This window comes from Culicoides brevitarsis, chromosome 3 (assembly GCF_036172545.1).
Source record: "Culicoides brevitarsis isolate CSIRO-B50_1 chromosome 3, AGI_CSIRO_Cbre_v1, whole genome shotgun sequence".
In the NCBI taxonomy this organism is placed as follows: Eukaryota; Metazoa; Arthropoda; class Insecta; order Diptera; family Ceratopogonidae; genus Culicoides; species Culicoides brevitarsis.
Genome location: NC_087087.1, coordinates 1448111 through 1476076, shown reverse-complemented (window position 1 = coordinate 1476076; position 27966 = coordinate 1448111). Strand labels below are relative to the sequence as shown.

The 27966-nt window shown below is 26.1% G+C and overlaps 3 protein-coding genes across 4 annotated transcripts in view; 1 reads left to right on the top strand and 2 right to left on the bottom strand.

Moving 5' to 3' along the window:
- Positions 1-221: 221 nt before the first annotated feature.
- Positions 222-20418, bottom strand: LOC134834032 (protein tolkin). Of its 2 annotated transcripts, none has more exons than XM_063848545.1 (9): positions 19795-20418; positions 9689-9933; positions 7655-8930; positions 7475-7597; positions 7050-7397; positions 4942-5918; positions 4669-4848; positions 3895-4329; positions 222-637 (listed from the first exon to the last, which is right to left on the bottom strand). In XM_063848545.1, the coding sequence occupies exons 1-9, from the start codon at positions 20018-20020 to the stop codon at positions 326-328; spliced, it is 4122 nt and encodes a 1373-aa protein (XP_063704615.1). In that variant the 5' UTR covers positions 20021-20418; the 3' UTR covers positions 222-325. The 2 variants fall into 2 exon arrangements, with proteins under 2 accessions (XP_063704615.1, XP_063704616.1); XM_063848546.1 differs by having other exon boundaries at positions 4669-4812.
- Positions 20419-22664: 2246 nt separating this feature from the next.
- LOC134834678 (uncharacterized) lies at positions 22665-23271 on the top strand. Its single transcript, XM_063849424.1, has 2 exons — positions 22665-22903; positions 22970-23271. The coding sequence occupies exons 1-2, from the start codon at positions 22688-22690 to the stop codon at positions 23189-23191; spliced, it is 438 nt and encodes a 145-aa protein (XP_063705494.1). The 5' UTR covers positions 22665-22687; the 3' UTR covers positions 23192-23271.
- Positions 23272-24878: 1607 nt separating this feature from the next.
- The window catches only part of LOC134835760 (band 4.1-like protein 4), a 62310-nt gene continuing 59222 nt past the window's right edge, over positions 24879-27966 (bottom strand). Inside the window, exons 13-14 of the mRNA XM_063850705.1 lie at positions 27458-27566; positions 24879-25090 (exon numbers count right to left, since the gene is read on the bottom strand). Coding sequence (XP_063706775.1) covers positions 25055-25090; positions 27458-27566 — 145 coding nt within the window. The 3' untranslated portion in view covers positions 24879-25054. The remainder of the gene's footprint in view (positions 25091-27457; positions 27567-27966) is intronic.

The window sequence follows — 27966 nt, the reverse complement described above, 5'->3', positions numbered from 1 at the left end:
TTCGTACTTTATTCGCTAAACATTTCTTTTGTTGAACTTCTATATATTTTTATTTTATTTTTTAATTCTATGACTATCGTTACCAACAAAATTCTGAGGAAATTCACAACGTTCTATTCAATTCTAAAATCTCAGCATTTTTTTTACACATCAAAAGTTTGAACATTCACGAGAAGAGAACGGGAAGAAAATTGTTAGAAGATGGAGAGTAAGAGTGTTAATAATAAACAGCCGATACGGCTGCAAAAGTTTCTTTTTTTGGCATAATTTCTTTGGTTGTAGACATAAAAGTTAATAATAATCGTTAAAAATTAGGAAAATAAAGTTAATCGATGGCTTCACTCGAGGGAATTCCATTATTTTTGATGGCATTTTTCTTGTCGTCGTCATCTTCTGGTTTGGAAGGCGGATCAAAATCCTCATCGTCTTCGTCAATGTCTTCGCTGTTGTAATGCGTACGTCTCAGAGATCCGGGGAAGGGCGTAACTTCAACACTGTCGGAATTCATGTTGTCATCGAAACCATCGAGAGCTTCAACAGCAACGTATGCTGCGGAAAAGCCTTTGAAACCCATCGAATCGTCGGTACGGAAACGCACGAGGAATGCTTCGTGGTTTGAGATTATTTCCATTGGTTTCTGAAAAATAAAGATAATTAAGTTAATTTTAATTCACATTTTTAGGTGTGTCACAAATTAGGTATGTCAAAGGAAATTTTTTTTTCAGTTTCAATTTTTTGGCAGTTTTGAGTTATAAAATGATTAAAAATGATAAATTAGAGCCCTCTGACAAATTTTTATCCATTTGGAGCAAGATTTGACAAAAATTGCTTTGACACAGTTTTTGACACAGTTTTTTTGCTCTTGATTTAGTTTTTAACACAGTTTTTGACACAGTGTTTCAATTTTGATTTAGTTTTCAAATCAAAACTGTGTCAAAGAAAAAAAATTTTTTTGAGTTTCAATTTTTTGGCAGTTTTGAGTTAGAAAGTGATTAAAAATGATGAATTAGAGCCCTTTGACAAATTTTTATCCATTTGGAGCAAGATTTGAAAAAAATTGCTTTGACACAGTTTTTGACACAGTTTTGCTCTTGATTTAGTTTTCAAATCAAAACTGTGTCAAAGAAAAAAATTTTTTTCAGTTTCAATTTTTTGGCAGTTTTGAGTTATAAAATGATTAAAAATGATAAATTAGAGCCCTCTGACAAATTTTTATCCATTTGGAGCAAGATTTGACAAAAATTGCTTTGACACAGTTTTTGACATAGTTTTTGACACAGTTTTGCTCTTGATTTAGTTTTCAAATCAAAACTGTGTCAAAGAAAAAAATTTTTTTCAGTTTCAATTTTTTGGCAGTTTTGAGTTATAAAATGATTAAAAATGATAAATTAGAGCCCTTTGACAAATTTTTATCCATTTGGAGCAAGATTTGACAAAAATTGCTTTGACACAGTTTTTGACATAGTTTTTGACACAGTTTTGCTCTTGATTTAGTTTTCAAATCAAAACTGTGTCAAAGAAAAAAATTTTTTTCAGTTTCAATTTTTTGGCAGTTTTGAGTTATAAAACGATTAAAAATGATAAATTAGAGCCCTCTGACAAATTTTTATCCATTTGGAGCAAGATTTGAAAAAAATTGCTTTGACACAGTTTTTGACATAGTTTTTGACATAGTTTTTGACACAGTTTTGCTCTTGATTTAGTTTTCAAATCAAAACTGTGTCAAAGAAAAAAATTTTTTTCAGTTTCAATTTTTTGGCAGTTTTGAGTTATAAAATGATTAAAAATGATAAATTAGAGCCCTTTGACAAATTTTTATCCATTTGGAGCAAGATTTGACAAAAATTGCTTTGACACAGTTTTTGACATAGTTTTTGACACAGTTTTGCTCTTGATTTAGTTTTCAAATCAAAACTGTGTCAAAGAAAAAAATTTTTTTCAGTTTCAATTTTTTGGCAGTTTTGAGTTATAAAATGATTAAAAATGATAAATTAGAGCCCTTTGACAAATTTTTATCCATTTGGAGCAAGATTTGAAAAAAATTGCTTTGACACAGTTTTTGACATAGTTTTTGACACAGTTTTGCTCTTGATTTAGTTTTCAAATCAAAACTGTGTCAAAGAAAAAATTTTTTTTCAGTTTCAATTTTTTGGCAGTTTTGAGTTATAAAATGATTAAAAATGATAAATTAGAGCCCTTTGACAAATTTTTATCCATTTGGAGCAAGATTTGACAAAAATTGCTTTGACACAGTTTTTGACATAGTTTTTGACACAGTTTTGCTCTTGATTTAGTTTTCAAATCAAAACTGTGTCAAAGAAAAAAATTTTTTTCAGTTTCAATTTTTTTGCAGTTTTGAGTTATAAACTGATTAAAAATGATAAATTAGAGCCCTCTGACAAATTTTTATCCATTTGGAGCAAGATTTGAAAAAAATTGCTTTGACACAGTTTTTGACATAGTTTTTGACACAGTTTTGCTCTTGATTTAGTTTTCAAATCAAAACTGTGTCAAAGAAAAAAATTTTTTTCAGTTTCAATTTTTTGGCAGTTTTGAGTTATAAAATGATTAAAAATGATAAATTAGAGCCCTCTGACAAATTTTTATCCATTTGGAGCAAGATTTGACAAAAATTGCTTTGACACAGTTTTTGACATAGTTTTTGACACAGTTTTGCTCTTGATTTAGTTTTCAAATCAAAACTGTGTCAAAGAAAAAATTTTTTTTCAGTTTCAATTTTTTGGCAGTTTTGAGTTAAAAAATGATTAAAAATGATAAATTAGAGCCCTTTGACAAATTTTTATCCATTTGGAGCAAGATTTGACAAAAATTGCTTTGACACAGTTTTTGACATAGTTTTTGACACAGTTTTGCTCTTGATTTAGTTTTCAAATCAAAACTGTGTCAAAGAAAAAATTTTTTTTCAGTTTCAATTTTTTGGCAGTTTTGAGTTAAAAAATGATTAAAAATGATAAATTAGAGCCCTCTGACAAATTTTTATCCATTTGGAGCAAGATTTGACAAAAATTGCTTTGACACAGTTTTTGACATAGTTTTTGACACAGTTTTGCTCTTGATTTAGTTTTCAAATCAAAACTGTGTCAAAGAAAAAATTTTTTTTCAGTTTCAATTTTTTGGCAGTTTTGAGTTAAAAAATGATTAAAAATGATAAATTAGAGCCCTCTGACAAATTTTTATCCATTTAGAGCAAGATTTGAAAAAAATTGCTTTGACACAGTTTTTGACATAGTTTTTGACACAGTTTTGCTCTTGATTTAGTTTTCAAATCAAAACTGTGTCAAAGAAAAAATTTTTTTTCAGTTTCAATTTTTTGGCAGTTTTGAGTTAAAAAATGATTAAAAATGATAAATTAGAGCCCTTTGACAAATTTTTATCCATTTGGAGCAAGATTTGACAAAAATTGCTTTGACACAGTTTTTGACATAGTTTTTGACACAGTTTTGCTCTTGATTTAGTTTTCAAATCAAAACTGTGTCAAAGAAAAAAATTTTTTTCAGTTTCAATTTTTTGGCAGTTTTGAGTTATAAAATGATTAAAAATGATAAATTAGAGCCCTTTGACAAATTTTTATCCATTTGGAGCAAGATTTGACAAAAATTGCTTTGACACAGTTTTTGACATAGTTTTTGACACAGTTTTGCTCTTGATTTAGTTTTCAAATCAAAACTGTGTCAAAGAAAAAAATTTTTTTCAAAATTTTTTGGCAGTTTTGAGTTATAAAATGATTAAAAATTTTTTGACAAATTTTTATCCATTTGGAGCAAGATTTGAAAAAATTATTTTTGAAAATTTTTTTTTTTATTTTTTTTAAAAATTAAATTTTTTTAATTAATATTTAAAATAATCAAAAATATTTAAAATAAATAAACTTACATTTGCTCCGCAATATCTTCCCTGTAACGGTCCACTGCTATCGTCATACGAATTGTAAATTTCTACATAATCATAACTGCAGGCTTTTTCCTCCTCAATTTCGAACGTTAAGAATGTCAATTGCACATTTCGATTCGGCTCAGCTTCGATAATCCATTCACAATCCACGCGATTGTCGTACATGCTGTCTCCGTATTTGGCATGCGAGTAAAAATGCTTTACAGTATCGGTAGCACGCAAATGCCCGCCGCAAGCTGTTGAATGTGTAGCTACAAATCCGCTTCGTTGCACACTTTGATCGGAGACAAACATCATGTACATCTCGTTCGATGTCGAAGAAAGTGACGGAGGTAATTTTGAACCGCAAAAGTTTCCAAGCGATAAGGCATTGTCGGAATTTCCATCGAAAACGTCGACGTAATCGTAAGCACATTCCTGAAAAAATTAAAATTTTTGGTTAAAAATTATTTTTTAATATTTAAATTTTTATCTAAAAATATTTTTAAAAAATCTGAAAAAAAAATTTAAAAATTAAAAAAAAAAAAAAATTTTTTTTTGTTAAATTCTTTAAAAATTTTTAAAATATTTTTTAAAATTTTAAAAATTATTTTAAAAATTAAAAAAAAAAATTAAAAAAAAAATTTTTGATTTAAAAAAATTAAAAAATTTAAATTTTTTGATTTTAAAAATTTTTAAAAAATTTTTTTTAATTTAAAAAAAAATTAAAATTGAAAATAAAATAATTTAAAAATTAGTTTTAAGGATTTTGCTTACCTGATGCGATTCAACATCAAACACGTTAAAGTTTAACTTGATTCTATGACCCGGCGTCGTTGTAAAATGCCAAATGCAAGTCTTCTTCGTTGGATAATACTCCGGATAATTTGGACTTAGGATCGTTCCCGTTGGAGATGTAACCTGAAAATAGCAAGATTCCTCAGAAGTTGAACACTTCTATTCGTCGGATCATCATTTTTGCTCGTCATTAGTACAATTTCACACAAAAAAAGTAAATTTAAAAAATTTTTTAAGAAAAATGATACTTACCTCATATTTGCATCCTCCTTCCTTGCAATCATGCCCATTTTCGTGCAACGTAAAGCCACTTTGACAACTACAAGTATACGATCCGATTGTATTTCGACATTCGTGTTGACATCCTCCATTATTCACGGCACATTCATCAACATCTGTGAAGTAAACAGCGGCAAATCCCGTTTTTTGCACCGTTTTATCCGAACGAAACTCAATTCTCAGCGCATTTGAGATCGAAGTTATCAACGGAACTTGTCGTTGTCCACAATAAACTCCATGACGCTTCAAATTGTCCTCGTCAAACTTCGAAAAGACCGAAACCGAGTCATATTCACAATCAGCAGAGTTATAAAACGAATTTCCTTCGAGATCGAAATGCGTAAAATTCAAAGTTATTTTGTGATTTGGCTCGGCGATGATTTCCCAAACGCATTCCTTCAGTATTGGATATTCTTTTGGGAACGAAGGCGACAAAATTGTCCCGTTCGGCGATTTCATCACGCCTCCGCATGCATTTTCGCAAGATTTTTTATCGCTATGCAACTCGTATCCGATGTAACAAGCGCATTCATAGCCCCCGAGAGTGTTGATGCATTCATGTTCGCATCCGTGATTCGCTTGTTCGCATTCGTCAACTTCCTTCATAAAAGTCGCGGAAAAGCCTCCTTTTTGCACGGAAGTGTCAGACAAGAATTTCACAAAAAGCTTATTTGAAGTCGATCGGATGTCGGGAGGGATTTTATATCCGCAAAATACGCCGATGAGACGAGAATCAGCCGAATCTCCATCACGAATTTCGACATAGTCGTAAATGCAGGTGTCGTGATTTTCAACTTCGAACGATTGAAATTTCAAAGCAACTTGGTAGTCTTGAGGAACGGTAATTTTCCAAATGCATTCCTTGCTTGGGAGATAATCCAAGGGGTAGTTGGGAGATTCGAGACGATATTCGCCGTCGCCTGTTACGTTAACTTCGCCGCCACAAACAGCTGAAAAGAGATTTTGAAAGATAAATTAGTTTAAACTTTAAGAATTTTCATTTTTTTTTTTTTGAGGGACTTTTTTAAAAAAATTCTTCAAATTCTCAAATTTCTTTGAAAAGTTTTTAAAAATAATTAAAATTTTGTCTTTTAGATATATTTTTATAAATTATGAACTTCAAGATTTTTTGAAAAATTTTTTTTAAAGATATTTTTTTTTTTAAATTTAAAATTTCGCAAAAAAAAAGTCTTGAAAAGGCAAAAATATGAAAAAAAAATTTTTTTAATTTTGAAAGATTTTCTTCTTGAATTAATTCATAAAAAATTCTTAAATTCCTTCAAAAAACAAAAAAAAAATTTTAATAAAAAAATCAAGAATTTTCTTAATTTTCATTTTTTGAGAGAATTTTTAAAAAATTTTGCTTCAAAAAAATTTTTTTGATAAAAAAAAGTTTTTAAAGTTTTTAAAATTTATCGAATTTTTTTCTTTTTAGTCAATTTTTATAAGAGTTTTGAACTTCAAATTAATTTTTCGAAAATTTTGTTTTAAAATAAAAATTATATTTTTTGAAGTTTTTATCAAATATCTCAAAAATTTGTCTTTGTCAAAAAAAAAATATAAATTTATGAACTCCAATGATTATTTTCAAAAAAATGCGGTAAAAAAGAAATTTTTAATAAAATTTTCAAAAAGTTCTAAAATATTTTTAAAAAATTCATTTTGAGAACCAAATTTGTCAAATAATTTAAAAAACTTATTTTTTTAATTTTTTTTCTTAAATTTAATTTTTAAAAATAATTTTTTCAAAAAAATTTCAAAATTGTGCAAAATTTGTATTTAAAAGATATTCGTTACAAAAAATTCTTAAATTCCTTCAAAAAAATTTTTTTTTAATTTAAAAATCTAAAATTTCTTTTTTTTTTTTTTAATTTTTTTTTAAATTACAAAAAAAAATTAAATTAATTTAAAAAAATTTTTTAATAAAAAAATAAAAAATTTCTCAAATCAATTTTTTAAAATTTTTAATAAAAAAATTCTATAATGTTTTTGAAAAAATTTTTTTTTGAGAAATTTTTAAAATTTTTTTTATCAAAAAATTCTCCTTTAAAATAATTTTCAAACAAAAAATCATCTCTTACCTTCATAATGAGCTGCAAATCCTCGAGCACTTCCCATCCTATTATTGTTAATGTACGTCAGCAACATTCGACTTCCCGAACTTCTGATCAAATTATTTACTTTTCCGCTCCCGCAAAATCTCCCAAGAACCGGAGACTTGTGCCAATATCCATCTCGTATCTCCAAATAGTCTGTTCGACAATTATTCGACTTGAAAATGTGCAAATCCGTGATATTAAGCACAATTCGTTCGCCATGCGTTGCTGTTATGCGCCATTCGCATTTTTCGGGTTCAGTTGACGCCACACTCGCATAATAATTGGGCGAAGTAAATGATCCGGCGTTATCTTGAAACGTTCTGCCGCATTCTACGAGAGAAAATGATAAAAAAAAAAACGTAAAATTTCGGTTGAATGAATTTCAATGCGAAAGGACAATTACTCACTGTGACATTTGTATAAAAGATTCGCTTGTGCGATGTCTCCCTCACTCAAACGTATTCTCTGCCCAATTTCCGGTCTCTTCCTTCCGGGCATCTCAACCGGCAAAATGGTGTCCAAATAGGTGCCTGTAACGCGAAAAAAGTCGTTAATCATTCGTTATCGTGTGAAAATTTTCAACTCACCTTTGGAAAAAGTGTTTCGCGCATAATGCATTATCGAGTCATAATCGTAGGGCAAACCGAGTGAATTGACTTCGTCTTCCGTTAATTTGTTAAAATTGTATTCCTGTCCTTGCATGATGTTATTTTTCTCGATAACGACGTGATTTTCTCTGTCGGGTCTCGTATGTTCGTGCCAAAATCCAACCACGTGACCCAATTCGTGAACAACAATCCCGAATTTGTCGCAATTTTTTCCAATTGAAATCGCTTGAGGACCATTTCCGCGCTTTCCAACGAACGAACAACATCCGCAGGGGCGTTCCGTGAAGACAATATAATTCGGATGATCGACGGGATTCCTTTCGACGAACTTGATACATGTGAAATTCTCCCAATGACGCATCGCTTGTTTGAATAAAGCTTTATGCCCGCCGCTAAAATTGCCATCAATCTCGTAAGGAATGACTCCAAAGTCCCAAACTCGCTCTTTTTTCGCAGTTGCTGCTCTCGTAACGCGTGCATGATGATGCATTTGTTCAATTTTTCGAATTTCATCTTGCGATTTGCCAAAATTCGGAGGAGGTTCTTCGACATTTTCAAGAGTCCATTTCTTTTTTGACAAATTTTCGCTCCATCCGAGCGGAGTTCCTTTCATGCCATCCCCAGATTTGTGAATTTTCGCGAATTTTGAGTCTTCAATGGGACGACTTGTGTGTTCCAGCTCTGATTTCAAGCGTTTCATGCGACTTTCGTAAGATTGCTTCTCGTCAAACGTTCGTCTTCCTCTTCCGGTTCGACGACGACGATGTCTTTTTCGAATACTTCCGTCTCCGTTGAGGATTTCGATGTTTTCATACGTTCCCATGCCATTTCCTCCCGCATTGCTGAAGATATTTGCTTGCGTTGAACGGATAGTTGGCGTCGCGGGCGTTGTTGTGATTGTAATTGAGGGTTTTTTTGCTACATTATTGCTGCTAACGATGTTATCGCCCGAATCGTCAGTGATATCTTGCGTGTCAGATTGAATTTTGTTCTTGTCAATGTCACGAATGAGTTCCGTGATGTTGCGAACATGCTTCGTGGCGTCAATGGTAGTTGAAGAAACGGTTGGTTCGGTAATTGGGCGCGAAATTTCACTCAAATTTAGGATGATGTTCTCGTTGTTGTCGATAATTGTAGCGTTTATTTGGAGATTTGGGCCTTCGCGAGATCCATCTTCGGAGGATTTGGCAAGTTGTTGGATTGTTGGCAGTTCTTTTACGGATTTGATGTTTTTCAATTGACTGTCGGAAGTTTCCTGAAAAAAGAAAAAAAAATTTAAATTGTGAAGGAAAATTTTATTCAAAAATATTTTTTTTGTTCACAAGTTTTTCGAAAAAAAAAATATTTTCAAAAATTTTAAAAATATTACAAAAATTAAAAAAAATTTAAAAAATTTTAAAAAAATTTTAAAAATTTTTAAAAATTGAATTCTTTGAAAATAAAACTCAGAAAATTTTAATTATTTTCAAAATTATTAAAAATAACATGAAAAAAAAAATGAGTGTTTCGAAAAAAAAAAAATTTTGTGCATGACTTTTTCATAAAATTTTTAAATTTAAAAAAAAAATAAAAAAATTATTTCTTTGAAAATTAAAATAAAAAAATTTTAATTATTTTTTAAAATGAGAATTTTTGATTTTTAAAAAATAATGGAAATTATTTTAAATTAATAAAATTAAAATTTTTTAATAATTTTATTAATAATGTTCTTCAATTTTCCATAAAATTTTTTTTTTTAAATCTTAAATTTTTCGAAAAATTATGAAATTTTTAAAATTTTTCTTCTATTAAAAAAATTATTAATTTTTTTTTTTTATTAAAATTTTTAAAAATTTCTGTTCTTGTTTAATTAAATTTTACGAGTTTTAAAAAAAATTATAAAAAAATCATCAAAAAACTTTATTTTTTTAATTGCATATATATATATATTTTTTTTAATGAATAAATTTTTATATTTTTTTTATAAATTTTTAAAATTTATAATTTTAAAGGTCAAAATTTAAAATTTCTTACCACAACAGGATCATTCAACTTCCGACTTGCTTGTGTCGTCGTCAAAACTTCGGGTATCACAACTTTTGTCTTCTTCCGAATGATATCCGTTAATCCTTCCTCTTCGACTTGAAGTCCTTCCAAATACACTTCTTGCTTCAAACGCTCGATTTCCTGCTGAAAAGTCTTGTTCAAGCGTTGTGCTCGCCATTCGTTCTCGTAAACTGTATCGGGCAACGCAATATCGCCCATCGCTCCATACCCAACTGCAAAAAAAGAGGAAAAAATTGTTAAATTTGACTCAATCACTTCTGCAAGTCCCGCAATTCCCACAAAGTGTCTATTTATTTTAGTTTTATTACGCGATTGACATGAGCGCGAACATGTTTTAATTTAAAAAAATACACTAAAAGCAATTTTCACACATACGACGCACACACACAAATCGAGTTTTTATTTTATTTTCCGGAAAAGTAGAACAACCGTGCGGTAAAATGTTGATTTTCATTTATGGTTGAACAAATAAATAAATATTAATAAAATATCAATTTTTGCATATTGATGTTGTCGTTGCACGTTCATCAGGTTCATGCCGATATTCAAGATTAACATATAAGAGTCAATTTTATGTGAACGATATTTAATACGACATTGCGATTTATTTATCGACAATTGGATGAATGATTAAGAAACGGATTGATTTCATGCGACATGACACGAAACAGTCCTTAAAACATGAAAAAAAAAATTTTTTTTTGTCGCGAAGAATATTTGACCTTGACCTACATGGAAAGCGTTTCCAAACAGAAAACAGATTATCGCATTATTATTTGTGGGTCTGTCTCATCGCGTTTTGTTCGACTGTCTATCTTTGCTCTGTGGATGGATTTGTTTAACATCCATTAGAAAATTTAAATAATCTTATTAATGTAATCTACATTTTCCAACTGGAAATATTTAAGCTGCTCATTGTAGTAATGAGTAGTTAGTATGCTGAGGATGTAATGTGAAGAACGAGACATGAGCAATTTTTTAATTTATATTAATTAAAACATTAAATATTGAAAAAAAAATTACGAAACAAAAAAAAAATAAAATTCAAAACTAAAAATATTAAATATAAAAAAATCATTCATTTTTTTTTAATTTTACAAAAAATTGAGTTTTATTTATTTTTTGATCATCTTTAATTTTAATATTCGAAAATTTAAAAATTTTAATGAACAAATTTTTTTTCTTAAATTAAAACATTAAATATTGTAGACAAAAAAATACTTTATTTTGAAAGTCAAAAAATTTCAAAAATTATCAATTTTTATTTAAAAATTTTAAAATTTTATTTTTTTAATTTTTTTAATATATTTTTTTTTTTTTAATTTTATTAATTTTTTTTATATATTTTTTTTTTTAAATTTAAGAATAAATTTTATTTCTTTAAAATTTTCAATTTAAAGTTTGTCAAAATAAACTAATTAAATAAAATTTTATTAAAAAATAAAAAAAAATTAAAATAAATTTGTTAAATACGTATTTTGGCAAAAGTTTACGATTTTTTTTAAAAAAGAAATTTTTAAATAATTTTTTTATTTTATTTTATTTTTTTTTAAATTTTTTATTTTTTGTTTTTGAAAAATTAATATTTAAATTTATTAAGACTTAAATGACATAAATTTTCGTAAATGAGCTCTAAAAGTTTTTTTTTTTAATTTAAGCCAAAAGTTAACATTTTTTAATTAACTCTTTTAAAAAAAAGTATTGAAATAATTTAAATTTGATTTAAGTTGAAATGATATTTTTTAAATATTAAATATTAAAAATAATTTTAAAAATTAGTTATTATTTAATTTAAAATATTTTAAAATAAATAAAAATTTAATTAAATAAAAAAAAATTAAATTCAAGTACAAAATTTTTACATTTTAAGAAAAAAAAATTAATTATTAATTTAGTTATTTAATAAATTTAATATTGTTTAATTAAAAATTTTTTAATTTAAATTTGAAATTAAATTTTAATTAAAATAAAAAAAAATAATTTTTAAAAAATTAAAAAAAATTTTTTGAATAAAGAAATTGTGAAAAAATTGTCTATGTGTCATTTCTCATCATCATACCACAAAATTTCTCTCTTTAAAGCATTAAACGGATTATCAAGCCTTAAAAAGCGAAAGAAAGCACACACAATGTTAGAGACTTCAATGTCCCTGAAAAATTTTCGTTTGCATGTAAATCCAGTTGCAACGCGGAAAAATCCACATTTATTGTTTACTCTACTCTTCAACTACAAATTGATTATCAACCGGGTGTCGATTAAAACAAACAACAATTAGTTCGGTAACACACCATTATCAAATAAAATGTTCATTTACTGAAAGAAAAAAAGTTTTTTTTTGCGTATAATTGATAACTTGTGACCTTATTTATTAATAAAATTATGTGTTCAATTATTTGTTTCCACACGTCTAATTACGCGAGTCGCGAGAGAAGTGATCTAAATTGTTATTTTTTTTTTTAATTTATTGAATTGAAGACATGCCAGACTTTCTGACGGATTAACTGATATTTCGAGTAAACAACTTTTTTTTTTGCTTTTGCCATTTGATTCAAATTAAAGGTCATTTGAGGAATTTTTTGTTCTTTATCTCTGTCGATTTAACATGAAACAGAAAACTTGAATTAATGAAAAACGAGGAATTTCGGACCGAAAAAAGGCACAAATGAGATAAACATCAATGTGGTTTACCGATTCATGTTTTTTTCATCTTCTCATATTCAACTCGAAAAATTTTCGCACAAACAAATTTTGAACGAAAACGAGTCACCAAGTAGCAGGAAGAAGTTTTTCGTTCGCCTCAAAGTCTTGTTGCTCCGAAAACTATTTACTTGTTTGAGGCGCACATGTCAATTTTAATTATAAGAACAGCATGTGCGACTCTTCTTCTCCGTATTTCGCTTTAAAAACCCGAAGAAAGTTTGTGTTGCATGCGAAATCGATTGAAATCTCGGCATTTTTTAATGACTCCTTTATTACTTCCATACGACGACGACGCAAAACACATGTTCCTCGCATCAAAGCATTTTACTCGGAATGAGATGCAAAAATGCGTTTTAAAGTTTTTACTGTTCACATGTGGTCAATTTCCTCCCGAAGACAGAAAAAAAAATTTAAAGCTATTTTTTTTTTTTTTTTTAAAAAATTGTGATTCAGGTGTTTATGTTTGTTAAGTGTCTGCTTAATGGTTCGTACTTGTTCGTAATTTACAGATAAGAACACCTTTCATCATTACAACAACAACAAGGAAAACTCGCAAGGGAACGTCTCGAAGTCTACATTACACGTGCTTTACTGTCTAAAATAAGATTAAATAAAAAAAAAGAAACAAATAGACAACAAAAAAATTTATAAAAAAAGGTAACACCCTCATTAAAAAATATCTTCATTCATGATTTATTGCGCTATAATATTTCCTCTCTCTTAAACTTTTTTTTATTTAATTATTACAATTTTTATATTGACTTTGCCCTTCAAAATTTGATACTGAGAGATAATCTCGAAAACTATACGTCTCAGAGCATATGTTTCATAGAGAAAAATGTTAGTTATGACGTGCTTGAAGTTATTCGCGAAAAGAAATATTAGAAAACTATAAAATCTAACAATATAAAGCATTAAATAAAAAAATTATAAAAAAAAATATTAAAAAAATAAAAAAAAATTTTTTTTTAATTTTTTCAACTTCTAAAATCATTTTTATATTGAAATATTTTTAAATATTTTTTTTTAAATTTTTTATTTAAATTATTTTTTTAAAAAAAAATTTTTTTCTATTTTTTTTTTAAATATCTTTTTAATTAAATATTTTTTTCACATTTTTTTAAATATTTTTTTGTAAATAATTTTTTTTTTCAAATTTTTTTTTTTTCAAATATTTTTTTTTTCTATTAAGTGAGGGTCATTCACGAAGAAGTACTGAGCAAGCAATAATTAATATAAAAAAAGTAAATATTAAAATATAAATCTGACTTTGGGGAAATTGCCGTAAATTAATGAATTGGAAGGTTCTTCCATGGAAAATCGTTCCGAGAACGCGGGTAAGTTACTTTTTTTTATGATAAATAAGGTATTTTTTTGTAATTTTTAATTAGTAGTCATTGTTTTGTTTTATTTTTTTCAGATTTCCGTTTGATTAATTCTTGACAACGAATCTTCCGACATTTATTAAGATTTATGCCGATTTATGTAAAGATGGTTCAAAGGAAAAAAAATGCTTAGAAACGATTTTTTTAATTGGAAATTGTAGGAAAAACAAGTTTTTTGCGCGGGATTGTTCGAACAAGAGCTTTAAAGAGGAAATTTTCTTCAAATTTCGAACAATGAGGTAAAAATTTTTTAAATTTTTTTAAATTTTAATCAAAAAAGTTAACATTTAATTCTATTTTCGAGATTTTTGAAGAAAAAACTACAAAAAAAAAATTAAAATTTATTCCAATTAATCCAAACCAAGCATTTAATTTTAAAAAAAATTCTGAAATTGGTCGAAAATTGAATTTTTAGTGCTATATAAATATCATAAGTCTCATAAGAATCAAAATATTGCAGCAACAACGTTTATTTTTCACTTATGTTAACCCATTCAAACCATCCCGAGTGTTAATTCATCTTAATTATCGTAAGTGCGCTATTTGCATGAATGCATTAGATTCTCTTCTCCTTTATTAATTATAATAATAATTTACTCGAATCCATAAGAGTCCTATCCGTATCCATTAATAAACCGTAAATTTTATCCTTTTCTAATAAATTTTATCTCTTTTTTGCAGGATTAAAGGCAACACAAACACAATGATAAATGAAAATATTCAATTTTGTACTTTTTCTCGTGTGTGTGTCGGTCCATTTTTGCCAAAGATGTTTCATTTTGCCCCGAAAGCCATTTATTCAACATGCATATGATTACAGCTACGAGGAGAAGTGCATGTAATAATAGAATTGACAACCACACATTATTATTATGGAGTTGTAAATATGTATTTTGTTGCATTTTAAGGATATTATAGTTTTTGGTTTTGACATAAGTAATGTGAAGTAAGTAATGGTTGCATGTTTGTGACTTACGAAATTGACTTCATACGGCAAAATGTTGTTTAAGATGTATTTGGAGCTCAAAATCATCCGTTTTGGGTAAGAAAAGTACAAAATTGTGTCAAATTTCTCAGAAAAATTTCTTTATAGGACACATGAAGATGACTCCAAAACATAAGTTATCGAGAAATGACAGGTCAAGCACATTAAACAAACCAAAGGACAAAATTACATCGAAAATGCATTACAGAAGGTACCCGAAAAGTAAGTAAAAGGGAGTTCAATGACTCTCCAAACAGATACAATAATTGTCAGCCAATTGACAATTCGTTCGACTAAAACCGACAAGAGTACGAAAGACTTGAATTCAACTTCAACAAAGTTATTTCATTAAAGAAAAATACTTTTCTTCTTCATTCATCATCATAACTTTTTTGTATTTATCAAAAAGTTGTGAGAAATTTATGTTTTTCTATTGGAAAATTATTGCAAGATAGTTTCAATGAATTTTTAAATCTTAATTTTATTTAATGCAAAATTTATTTTTTTATTAAAATTTTTATTTTTTATTAGAACTTCTCAAAAATTGTTCAAAATTTATTTTTCGATTTTTTTTTATTTTTTTTTTAATTTTTGTACTTTCAAAATTTAAAAAAAGTATTTTTTAACACTTTTGAAAAAATTTCAAAAAATAATTAAAGAAAATTAATTTAATTTTTTTTTCTAAAATTTTTAATAAAATGTATAATATATTTTATATAATTATACATCATTATTAAAATACAAAAAAGAATTAATTTTTTCGAAACTTAAGATTTTTAGTTAAAAAAAAGGAAATTTTAACTTTCTTAAAATTGAAAATTTTAATTAAAAAATAGTTTCAATGAATTTTTAATGATAATTTTTACATGTATATGATAAGTATAACTTATTATAATATTTATATTATAATATTATACTTATTATATATTTTGTTAAAAAAGAAGTTTTTGTAAAAAAAAATAAATTTTTTATAATATAATAATATATTTTATATATTATAACTAAAAATATATATAATATATAATTATATAAAAATACGTCATTATTATAAAAATATAGAAAAAAAATATTTTGTTACAAAACTTAAGATTTTCAGTAAAAAAAGGAAAATTTTAAAATTCTTAAAATTAAAAATTTTTTGAATCTAGATTTTTTTTATATGAAAAACATAAATTTTTCACAGCAAACGATAAATTTTGTCAAAGTTAGCTCTCCCTCTTTCCAATCCTTATAATTTTTTTCTTTTTTTTTTTCTTAAAAGTGGTATTCGTTCGTTCGTTGACCTTTTTTTTAAAAAAAAATAATAATTCTACTCTTTAACTCCATTTCTAGATGCACTTAAAAGGAGAAAAAATAATAAATCCACACAAAAGTAGAAAAAAAAACTATTCAGAGGCAGCAACAGTTTGTCCCCATTTTCCATAGAAATTTTAATTTTTAGCCATTATGAAAAAAAAACTACAGCAAAGTTTATTATTCTTTCACGAGACGATGTCAAGTGTTTTTAAATAGTTATGAAAAGGAAGCTCGCTGAATTTACTGCTATCTCTTTGTAAATTCATGGATTTTGTCTGGGTCAGACATCAAAAAAAAAAAAAAAAATTATAAAAACAGAAGAAAAGTATAATTAACACTTTTATTGGGCACGAAGGAATTTCGCAGCGTATTTTTTATCTCTCAAGGGAATGTGAAAAGATCTCTCCCTCCCGCGTTTTGTGCAATAAACAGATGGACTTGTTCCTCTTTTGTTCGCACACTTCAAAAACTTTAACGAACTAAATCTCCCAACGTGTCATATTGTCATGATTGACGCGGTGCGGCGCGGTAATAAAACAAAAGGCGAAAAGAAGAAAAATCCCTTTTTCTGTAAATTTTTCCGTTAGTTACGCCGTCGCCGTACGAACGTGTTACATCGTGCTGTAAGTAGATTAACGCTGCAATAAACTTTAATGGTTTTAAGTGATGTTTGTACATAAATGAACGGAGTGAAAGGAGCGAAAGGAACGCCAACGAGTGACAAAAATGTACGACGAGGTAGATGGAGAACGAGAAAAGGTATGATTATTATTATTATTATGAAAAGTGAAGAAAAATGCAGTAACGTAACTAAAAATTTTGAGATTTTTTTTTTTAATTTTTATTTTCAAAAATTTTTCAAATAATAAAATATTCAAAAAAATAATTAAAGAAAATTTATTTAATATTTAATACCTTATTTAAAATTAATTTTCAAATTTTTTTTTAAATATTATTCAAATTATTTTTTTAATATTTTTAAAATATATTTTTTAGAAAAATATTTTCATGATAATTCAAGTCATTAATTGAGAATTTAAAAAAAACTAAAAAAAAAATAATTTGTAAAAAAAATTTTTTTTTTATTTTTTTACTTTCAGAATCTTTTTTATGATAATCAAATCGAGGAAAAAAAGGAAAAATTAAAAAAAAAATTATTTTAATTTTTAAAAATTTTTAATGATAATTTAAAACTTTTCAAATAACAAAATTTTCAAAAAAAATAATAATGAAAGAAAATTAATTCAATTTTTAATTATTTAAATAAATTTTTAAATTTTTTAGAGTTTTTTTATATTTTTATTAATTTTTAAGAAAATAATTTAACAAAATCGAACATTATCTTTTTTTATGATGATCAAATCTAAAAACTTCGAGGAAAAAAAGGTAAGATTTTTTTAAAACATTTTAAATTTTTTTTTTATTTTCAGAATTTTTTTTTAGAAAGAGCACCGCCAAAAATTTAATAATCTAAAGGATATTCAAAAAAAAAAAATATTTAAAAAATTTCAATTTTTTAATTAATCCAAATCAAGGGCCCTGCTGAACTTCACATCTGTCAAAATGGGATACATTCCATACCACACGGATTATAGATGTAATTCATTTAAACTAATTGTAATTGTTTTCTCTCGCACACAGCGACAGAGGAAAGACACAAATGAGCAACTATTGATGCGTCTCCTTTTCAGTTTTATTTAATTTGAATTGTGATTCCTGCCGTTTTTCCTCAAAACACAAAAGGAACAAACATCACACGACGACCACATAAAAGGTAACTTTCAACAATATTAATTGTTCGTGTGGCAGAGAAGAAAAGTCTTTGCAGACAAACACACGAATTTCCTTTCATTTTATTTATTATATCATTCAGATAATTGTTTTAGATTTGCAAAGTGAGGAGGTAAGATTATGACAATGCATGATAGAAAGTGCCCCAGAGACAAATAAATCGTGCATGTCTTGATCCGATAGACGAACGAAGGTACTTTTCCCGAAATCCGCAAGAAATTCTGTGAAACAATAATACTGCCAGAGGATGATGATGATCTGAGTAAACAAATTATAAATTATTTCAAAAATGTGTTCATCACATGTGTGAAGTGTCTTGTGTCTGTTGATGATGTTGAAGACCGCTTTTTGTTTTGTTTGTGTGTGAAATCGGAGCTGCGACGTGAAGTAGAGTTTCAAAACAGAAGTACTCTGACGAAGATTTGTTGAGAACGGAAATGGTTTCTATCAAAATTTATTATTTGTTATGACCTTCGAACGTTATCGCCAAACAGATTTCAGTAAAGTGCAAGCGCGTTTTACAGTAGAAATGAGTTCAAAAGTTAATTTTTAATCAATTGATGCTATCAGAATCTATTTTCGAATCAAATATTAGAATTTTTACAAAAATTCTTATCTTCGGACAAAAAATTAAAAAAAATATAATAAAATAATAATAAAAATAAATTAAAAATTTTAATAATTAAAATTTAATTTTTTGTTTTGAATTTTTAAGTTTTTTTAATTTAATTATTTTATATGAAATATTTATAATTTTTTTAAATTAATTTTATTTTTATATATTTATTTAATAATTAAATAATTTAATTTATTTTAAAATTTAATTTATTTTATTTTATTAAAAAATTTATCAATTTTATTAATTTAAGAAAAATTCATATATTTTACTGCAAAAAAAAAAAAAATTTATGAAAAAATAATTAATATTTAATTAAATAAAAAAATAAATATTAAATTTTAAAATAATTTAAAATTTTAATTTTTTTAATGAAATAAAAAAATATTAAATTAAATTAATTTAATTTTTTTTTTATTAATTTATTATTTATTTTTTTATTATTATTAATTTAATTAATAATAATTATTTATTTTTTATTTAAATATTTAAATAATTTAAAAAAAATAATTTTTTAAAAATAAAAAAAAATAACAAAAAAAATTAATTCTATTTTAATATCATTTCAGATTAATCCCCAAATTGATCGAAAATTCAAATTTCATCATGTAAACCACTCGGAAAAGCCATTCAAAACCCATCAAAAGAACATTTTCCGTAAACGACGATAAGATTAAACCGTACATTGGTCAATAATACCTTTTTAATCTTGTCTCGCATGTAACGCAACAGTCAACCGATAACATCATTGAACATTATCAAATCAACTGCATCCCTTTTATCGGAAATATTGCAATAAATTTGCCGTAACAAGGACTTGTAATTGATTCCCGTTTGTGATAAAATCCATTATTGGCAGAAAATTGTCTTTTGTCAAAGAATTGACACTCAAGTAGCTCAAAAAAAAATATTCAAAGAACGAAAATTCAATTACTTAACTCCCTTTTTGAGAATTTTCTTCAAGAAAATCAAAGTTATTTACTTTCAAATCGAAAGAAAAGAACGGAAAAAATTGTTTCTAAATATTTTTGATTTACAAGCACATCAATTTCGATTTTTTTTTCTGCTCGATATATCATAGTTAAATCACAACAAATGTCAAAGGCACAAACATATGTGAGCCAATTTATTTCCCATTTATTATTGTATGGTTTTTTTTTCTTTTTTTTTCGTCTTCGTTACTTTTCAAGATTGAACTTTTTTTCGTGCCATAAAAGGTCTTCTAATAAAATTTTCTTGCACTAACAAGTACTCTTACCCGCTTTTTCATAAAATTACAAAAAATAGTTGCCATGCTTACCTGATTTACATGGGTCCAGATCTATATCATCCGATATTCTTGTGGGAAAAGTCGTGTTAAGTAACTCATCAATCGTGTAATGATACTTCTTCGGACTGAAACTTCTTTGATGATAATGATGATTTTCATTATTTTTTGTTGTGGGCGATGACGATGAAATATCCTTAACTATGGCAAGGGAAAGACTAATTTGCACGAAGCTACAGAAGAATATCGTTTTCCTCATTTTTTGATCGTTTTTAACTTTTTTAATTGGATTGTCACTTTTTTCCGCATCAATAGAGTGCTCAAATCAATTTATTCGCGTGTTTTTAATTATAATTATCATTATTTTGTGTTTGATTTCAAGAAAGAATTCTCTCTTCTTTGTGAATCAAATTTCTTTCTACATGTTTCCTTATCACTTTTTGCTCATTTTTATTAATTTTATTATTTTTTTTTTTGCTTCACGTCATAAAAACTTTTTTTTTATTATTTTATTGATAGATTTCTTAATTTTTTAAATTTAATTTTTTTTTCACATTTTTTTTTTAATTTAATTTTTTATTTTTTTTTTCAGAATTTAATTCAACAAAATTTTAAAATAAATTCCGGGATGATTATTTCGAGACGTCTTAAGCTCACGACGATCCGCAACACACTGATATTTGTATTTAAATTTTAAATGCTCCCCTCGCAATGCATTAGGATGACGAAGCAGTGTACGAACGTACGCTGAACGACTTCTGTATGAGTCAAAACGTATTTTCCCCGAGAATGGACGATGTTCAGCCTAATGACGAGACACAGACAAACGGGAGGCACTCATTTTCATTCATAAAAGGCATCTGTGTGAATTGCGCATGAAGAGTGGTCCATTGATGAGGTTCGTGAGTAATTTTTTTTCTTGGATTTTCAATGAAATTTAATTTTAAAAAATTTTTTAGACGAAAAATTTCTTAAAATCTGAAAGAAATTAAAAAAAAAATTATTAAAAATTATTTATAAATTTAATTTTTTTAACTAACAATTTTTTTTTTTGAAAAGTTGAACAAAATGCTTTGACGAGATACTTGTAACTTTGATCGAATTGAGGAGTATGAATTTTTTTCCAAATTCAAATTATGCAAATTCAGTTCGTTTTAAACAAACCACGTGACTAAAATTTCACACAAAATTTTATCGCTTTACATTGCATTCCATGAACAAATACTTCAAAGATAAGATTGTAAAAAGGTAATTTATCGTATTCGCTGATAAAGCGACGCAACTGTCGACGCGACAGGTGCTAAGATAACACAATTATCAGTTATCATCGAACGTTCAAAGAGAGAGAACAATTTAAGCTTTTTTTCTCAGAAGTGTCGCAAAATAATTAAATTTTAAAAAATGTCTTGGTGGGAAAATATATTAAGTAATGACATTTAAAATTTTATTATTTGAAGAAAAAAAAATAATTATTTAAAAAAAATATAAAAATTAAAAAAAATTATATAAAAGTTGTAATAAGAGAATATGAGTGGTTTTTTCAAATTTCTTCGAATTTCTTTTTTCGCGAAAAAAATTCGAATACGTCATAACTAACATTTTTCTCCATGAAACATATGCTCTGAAACGTATGGTTTTCGAGATTACCTCTCACGAACAGATTTTGTTGGGCAAAGTCAATATACAAAAAAAAAATTAAAGAAAATAAAAAAAAAAATAAATAAAAATAATAAAATAAAAAAATTAATGAAAAATTAATTTTTAAAACTTGTGAACATAAAATTTTTTGAATAAATTGACGAAAAAAATATATTTTTTCTGAAATAATAAAAATAAATTAAATTAGAGTATCAGAAGTTTATATATCGAATCAAGTTTAAAAATTTAAATTATAAAATAAAAGTTTTTAAAAAATATTTAATTAAAAATAAATAACTTACGATTCCATTTGAACTAAAAATTTTGATATTTTATTGTTTAAATTTTTAATTAAATAAATTTTTTAATTAATTAAAATTTTTTTTTAATAAATAAATTTAATTTTTTTTTAAATAAAATTTATTTATTAATTAATACTTATTATTTATTATTATTAAATAATTATTTATTAAATTTAATTAAAATAACTAATAAATCATTTTTTTTCTTTAAAACTAACTTTAATTAAAGATATATCTTTAATTTCGCAATAATTTCAAGTGACTCATTAAAATAAAATTTAATTTAATTATATTACCACGTAAACAGATACTACAGATAACAATATTTTGTTTGTATATGAAAAAATATCTCCTTAAAGATAACGATAATTGTTTGAAGTGATAAAAATATTTATTTATATTTCATTGTTTTTTTTAGCTTGGATTGGTCAAAACAAATTATCGACTTTTTTGGGTCTTTTGTGTTTTATTCTCTTCATTTCGACGGTTTCAATGGCAGCACAAAAGGTAAAAATTTAATTTTTTTTTGTATGAAATTAAAAAATTTTGACAAATTTTTGAATTTTAGGGCGATTGGGAGAATAAAGCAAAGTCATGTGAAGCTAAATTAGTGACAACAACCCAATCTCCGACATCTTCGACAACTGCTGCATCAACCACGGTCTCAGAAGCAACTACTGCATCGACAACTGCGGAATCAACGACTCCGGAATCATCATCAACAGTAACAACGCCCAAATCGAGACGTCGATAATTTCTTATTTCTTGCCAATCAACGTATGAATTTCGATCAATAAACATGTTTTTCCATTTATTTGATGAATTTTTCAATTACATGGCGTCTCCTCATCGTATTTACTCCGATAACGGCGCATATTTGTTGCACTTTTCTCGTTATCTCTAATTTTTCGAGCAAACAATAATCCTCTTATCATCAATTTGATTTTATTGGGTTATCACTTGAAACTGCTATCAGTCTAACAGAGATGTCCGAAGAAGCAGGAACTCCAATAAAAAACTTAAAATCCGATGATAAGGGATTGTGGGCCATCATTAGTTTGGCAATCATATCGTTTATTTTGAAAGTTGGCATAATTATTCAGACAATCTTGACAATTATTTGGAAAAACAAAGTCATTTCGGCGCTAACTATGCTATTATCTGCCTCGACAACGACAAATATCTATTTAGGAATAGAGAACGTAATAATTTTTTCTGCGAAATCTTATCAAAAAAAATCCAGACGTCGTGATTTATTTTTTTTTTAGGAAAGCCTTCAAAAAGAATTAACAGAATGTGCGGCGAATATTTCGGAAATCGCATCAGCTTTAACGACAATTTGGGAGCCAACGGAATGCTCGAATGAAACTGAACCAACGCCGCAAATAGCAAACACAACAACAGAGCCTCCCGACAATGGAAATGATGAAAATACGACTCGCCCAACTCTTCCTCGTCCCACAGATTCGCTTCCATATCGATTCGTTTAAAAAAATTAAACAAAAATTATTTTTAGTAGCAAATTTTGTACATTACGCAATTTTTTGATTAAATAAATTAACAAACAGAGTTTAATCAGATATTTACGAAAAGTTTTTACCTATCATTATCGTTCAATTTTATGAAAAGGTAGATGCAATTTTTGAATATGTTTCATATTTCATTTTTAATATATTCGTAATTTTTTTTTTTCATTTTTTAATTTTTAATTTTTAATTTTTTGACTAAAATTTATTTTTTTTATTAAAAAAAATATTGAAAAATGAAAATTTTCTTTATGATATGTCAAATTTTATCAAAATTCATGCAAAAATTTCGTATATGTCAATTCAAATTTTGACCGTTTGAAATTTGGAAATTGCCTTTTTGCTAATTCAACCATAAATACTTCAAATTTGAGTTATTTTAAACTTAATTAAAAATTTTAACTTTATAATAGATAAAATTTTCCTTTTAAATTAACGAAAAAATGAATTTCAAAATTTTAACGGTCAAAATTTGAATTGACATTTACAAATTTTTTAACTTTTTTAATAATTTTGTTAATTTTAAAAATATCAAAAAAGGTTTTATAAGTATTTTTTTTAAATTTTGATTTTTTCAAAGTAGTTGAAATTCAAATTCTAAAAAAAAATATTACTTTTTTCTTCGGAGTAAAAAAAACATGAAACACTTTCAAAAATTACATCAGCCTTATTATCATTAATGACGAAAAAAATGAACCAAAATATTTCAATTGGACAATTTTTTGCAAAAATAAAAAAAAACAATGCGTGGCATGTTCATTTTTTCCATTTTTATTGAAGTTAATTATGTGTACCTACATGAAAAATGAGGTAAATTTTAATTAAAAATTTTTCGATTGTTATACTGATGCTTCGTTACAATTAAAGTAACACAAGTTCATGAATAAGTTCTGAATATTTTTTTTCTATATTATTTTTTATTTTATAAAAAGAAGCAAGTTCGTTAAATTTTGCAATTTTAATAAAATTGAAATGCATTTCCTGCCTTTTTAATGGTTTCAATACATAAACATAAGTTTTTTTTCTTTTATTTAAACAAAATTCCGTATTCAAAGAGGAAAATTTTTATCGAACATGAAAATAATATTCATTCAAGAAATTGCATTTTCTCAATGGAAACATGGGAAATAAACAAGAAAAATGCGCGTACAGTTTTTTTTGTTATGAAGCCTTCATTCCTTTTAAAAATATCTTTACATGAAATTTTAATACGAAATAAATGAATATCCCTCTGATTTTTTTTTCTTTTAAATTATTGATGCTTCGAGACTGTTGAAGCGTACAATACAAAAAAATATTGAATAACGCTCGATTTCATGTTTTCTTTTGTATAGTATAAATTTTTTATAACTTTTTATGATTTTCGTACGTTAGAGAAATGGAAATGTACTTACCGTTTGGAAAAATGTAAGTAAAAATTTTTTTTTTATTTTAGACCTGAAATGATTTTTTTTCTTTGAAGGACTTAAAAAGAAGATTTAATTAAAAAATTAATTTAGGTATGTATAGAAAAATGACTTGATTTTATTCATTTTAATTCACTTTTATGCAATTTTCGTTTTTTTTTTCGTTAAAAAGGGACTAAAATACGTTTTTTGTTTCATTAAAATGTTCGACTACTCGAAATTGAACATCAATATAAAATATTACATCAAAAATTTTATATCCTAACGAAAAGTTACATCCATACAAATTTCTCAGCATAAATAAATAATAAAGGAATAAACATCAAATATCTTGCTACACGCTGAAGTCTTTACGATATTATTTAATATTAAAAGTACATGTAAAAAATGGTATGACGATCCTTTTGTCACGGCACGTGACTCACAACTCCGTACTCATTTCGCCAACTATTGAACGCTGAAAGAAGAAAAAAACAAAAAATTAGTAAAAAATTAAATTTTTTTTTTTTTTTTTTTTTTTTTTTTGAAAAATGAAAAATATTTACATGTGAGTTATTTAAAATAATAAATTAAGCAAAAGCAAAGCAAAGTTAGAAAAAAAATAAAATTTCGCGTTTCAATTTACATTTCGATTTCAATTTCGCTAATTGAGTAGTTTTGCCAAAAATTTGTTCAATTTTCAAGTCTAAAATTGAATAAAAAGCGTTGCTTTTCAATTAAATCAAACATAATTACAACATCAGACGAAACATAATAATTAACTTTACATATGAATGACACACGCGCGCACACACACGCACTCGCAGGTAATCGATCAAAGGAATTGTAATTAGAATCCAGCAAAGCATAATGAAGTTACTTTACATTTCGTCTGTGTGTTTGCCTTGTGAATTGAAAAAGAGGTAATTTTAACTTTTTTTGTTATTAAATTTTTTGTTTTTAAATTTTTCGTATTGTTTGAAATAAAAAAAAATCATGAGAAAATAATGTTTTAAAATTCATCCAAAGCTCAAAAAATTTTAATTTTTTTTTCACAAAGTTAATTTAAATTTTTAATTTTTTATTTAACACAAAGTTAAAGGAATTTAACAAAAAAATAAAAATATATAAAAAAGTCGAATTTTTTTCCTTATTTTTTTTTAATTTCATTTCTTAACAAAATTCTTTCAATTTGTTTTTATAAATTTTTGAAAATTTTATAATATTATAAAATTATTGAAAATTCTTATAAAAAAATTATTCTATTAAAATTGTTAAACAATTTTATCAAAAAAAAAATTTTATAAAAGTTGAATTAAAATTTTTTATTTAATTTTGTTTTAATTTTTGATTTTCAATAATTTTATTTGTAATTATTGAAAAAATTTTTATTAATTATTTTTTTTTTATTAAAAAATAGAAAAAGCAAGAAAAAATTGAATTTTAAATTTATTTTAACGAAAATTTTTATCTTTTGAAAAAAAAAAAATTAAGAAAATAAATATGAACAAAAAAAAATACCAAAAGTTGATCAAAAAATAATTTTTTTATAATAATAATTTTTTTTTAATAATTAAAAAATTAAAAATAAAATAAAATAAATTAAATTAAATTAAAATTAAAAGTTAAATAAATAATTAATTAATTAAAATAATTTTAAATTAAAAAAAAAGTAAAATTAACCTCTTTTCATTTCACAGGACATTTGTGCTTATTACGTTTGTGAGTACCTACTTAAATAGCAACTAATTATTTATACTACACATTTGGAAAACATACATACGATGGGGAAACCTTAATTTTATTTACAGATTTTTTTGTTTGATGTGCATTTTTTGTGCGTTTTTCACTTACCGTCTACTTTGAATTATTGGTGTTAGTATAAGCTCTAAGCTCGAAGATCGATTTGTCGCGTTATCGAGATTATGTCTCTGAATCGGTTTGTTCTCCAGTTTATTGTCAAAAGTTTTACGGGATGTTCCTTCGTCGCCGTTCTGATTGCATTGTTTAAAAAGTTAAAGTTAAGTTAAATTTTTTTTTTTTTGAATTGAGGGGAATTTTTCATGCAATTTTACGGAAAATCAAAAAAACTTTTTTTTTTGAAAATTTTGAAAAAAAATCATGCGTCTCATGCAAATTTTTGTGTTCATGCCAGATTTCAGTTACTTACATTGCCTGGCAATTCTGCGTAATTCCCATTCTTTTGTTCATCGATAAAAAGCAGAGGACCCGTTTTAGCGGGACGCCCTTTCGATGCCATGCTATTGTAAAATTGCATTGACGCCGTCTTGTAATTCTCGAGGTAGTCGACACTTCCCGTGTTATTGTTGGGAGAAAGGGGCTGTTTTTGTGTGTTGTTGTTAGTGAGAGTCGCGTACTCGTTTATGTTGGGCGTCGTCGCGGAATTGGCGAATTTGTGGTACGACGTGCGATGACGATGGCGCGCGAGACTCGAATGCGTCGAAATCGGCACGCCAATGTCGGATTTTGTGGCACGTGAACGAACATCCGTCGTCGTTGGAGTCGAGCTCGCGTAATAACATGCCGCCGGATTGTGATACGGCAGCGCATCGAGATAGTTTGCCGAGTTATAATTGTTATTATTGAAACCATCACCATTTTTGTTGCCGTTTGTCGAACGAGATAGGCGATTTAGACTAAATGTGTAATGATTATTGCGGAATTGTAAGTTATTGTGTAAGCAGTTGTTATGAGCGGATGAGGAAGAATGAGAAGAGGAAGAATTATGTACAGCGGGCAGTGCATTATGACTATTATTAGTTTGATGGCGTGTCTTTGGGCAAACCGGTGGCTTCGTACGGCGATGACTACTATTACTACTCACGGTATGATGACTTTTGATCGACGACATATGCGATGATTTGCTGTGCGTGGTAATTGACGCAACAGATGCGCCCGATGACTTATTCGTATATTTGGCACTATCACTGGATCTGAAACGAAATTTACAAAAACATTACTTTTAATGAAAAATTTTCTTAAATTTTCAGAAAAAAAAATTCAATTAGACGAAAAAAAAAATTTTTTTTCATCTTTTTTCTCGTGAGGACTTTCAAAATTATATCTAAATAAATTTTATTTTTTTTTTAAATTTAAAATTTTCGTAAAAAAAAATTAAAATTAAATTAAAAAATTAAATTTTTGTTAAATAATGGGTCAAGAAATTAAATTTATAAATTATTTTCTAAAAATTCATATTTTGTAAAATTATGTTTGCACAAAAATTAAATAATTTTTAATAATACGTAAAAATACGTAAAAAAATACGTAAAAATATACGAAAAAATTTTTTTCGAATGTTATTACTTGATTTTAAATTTTGTACATTGTCAA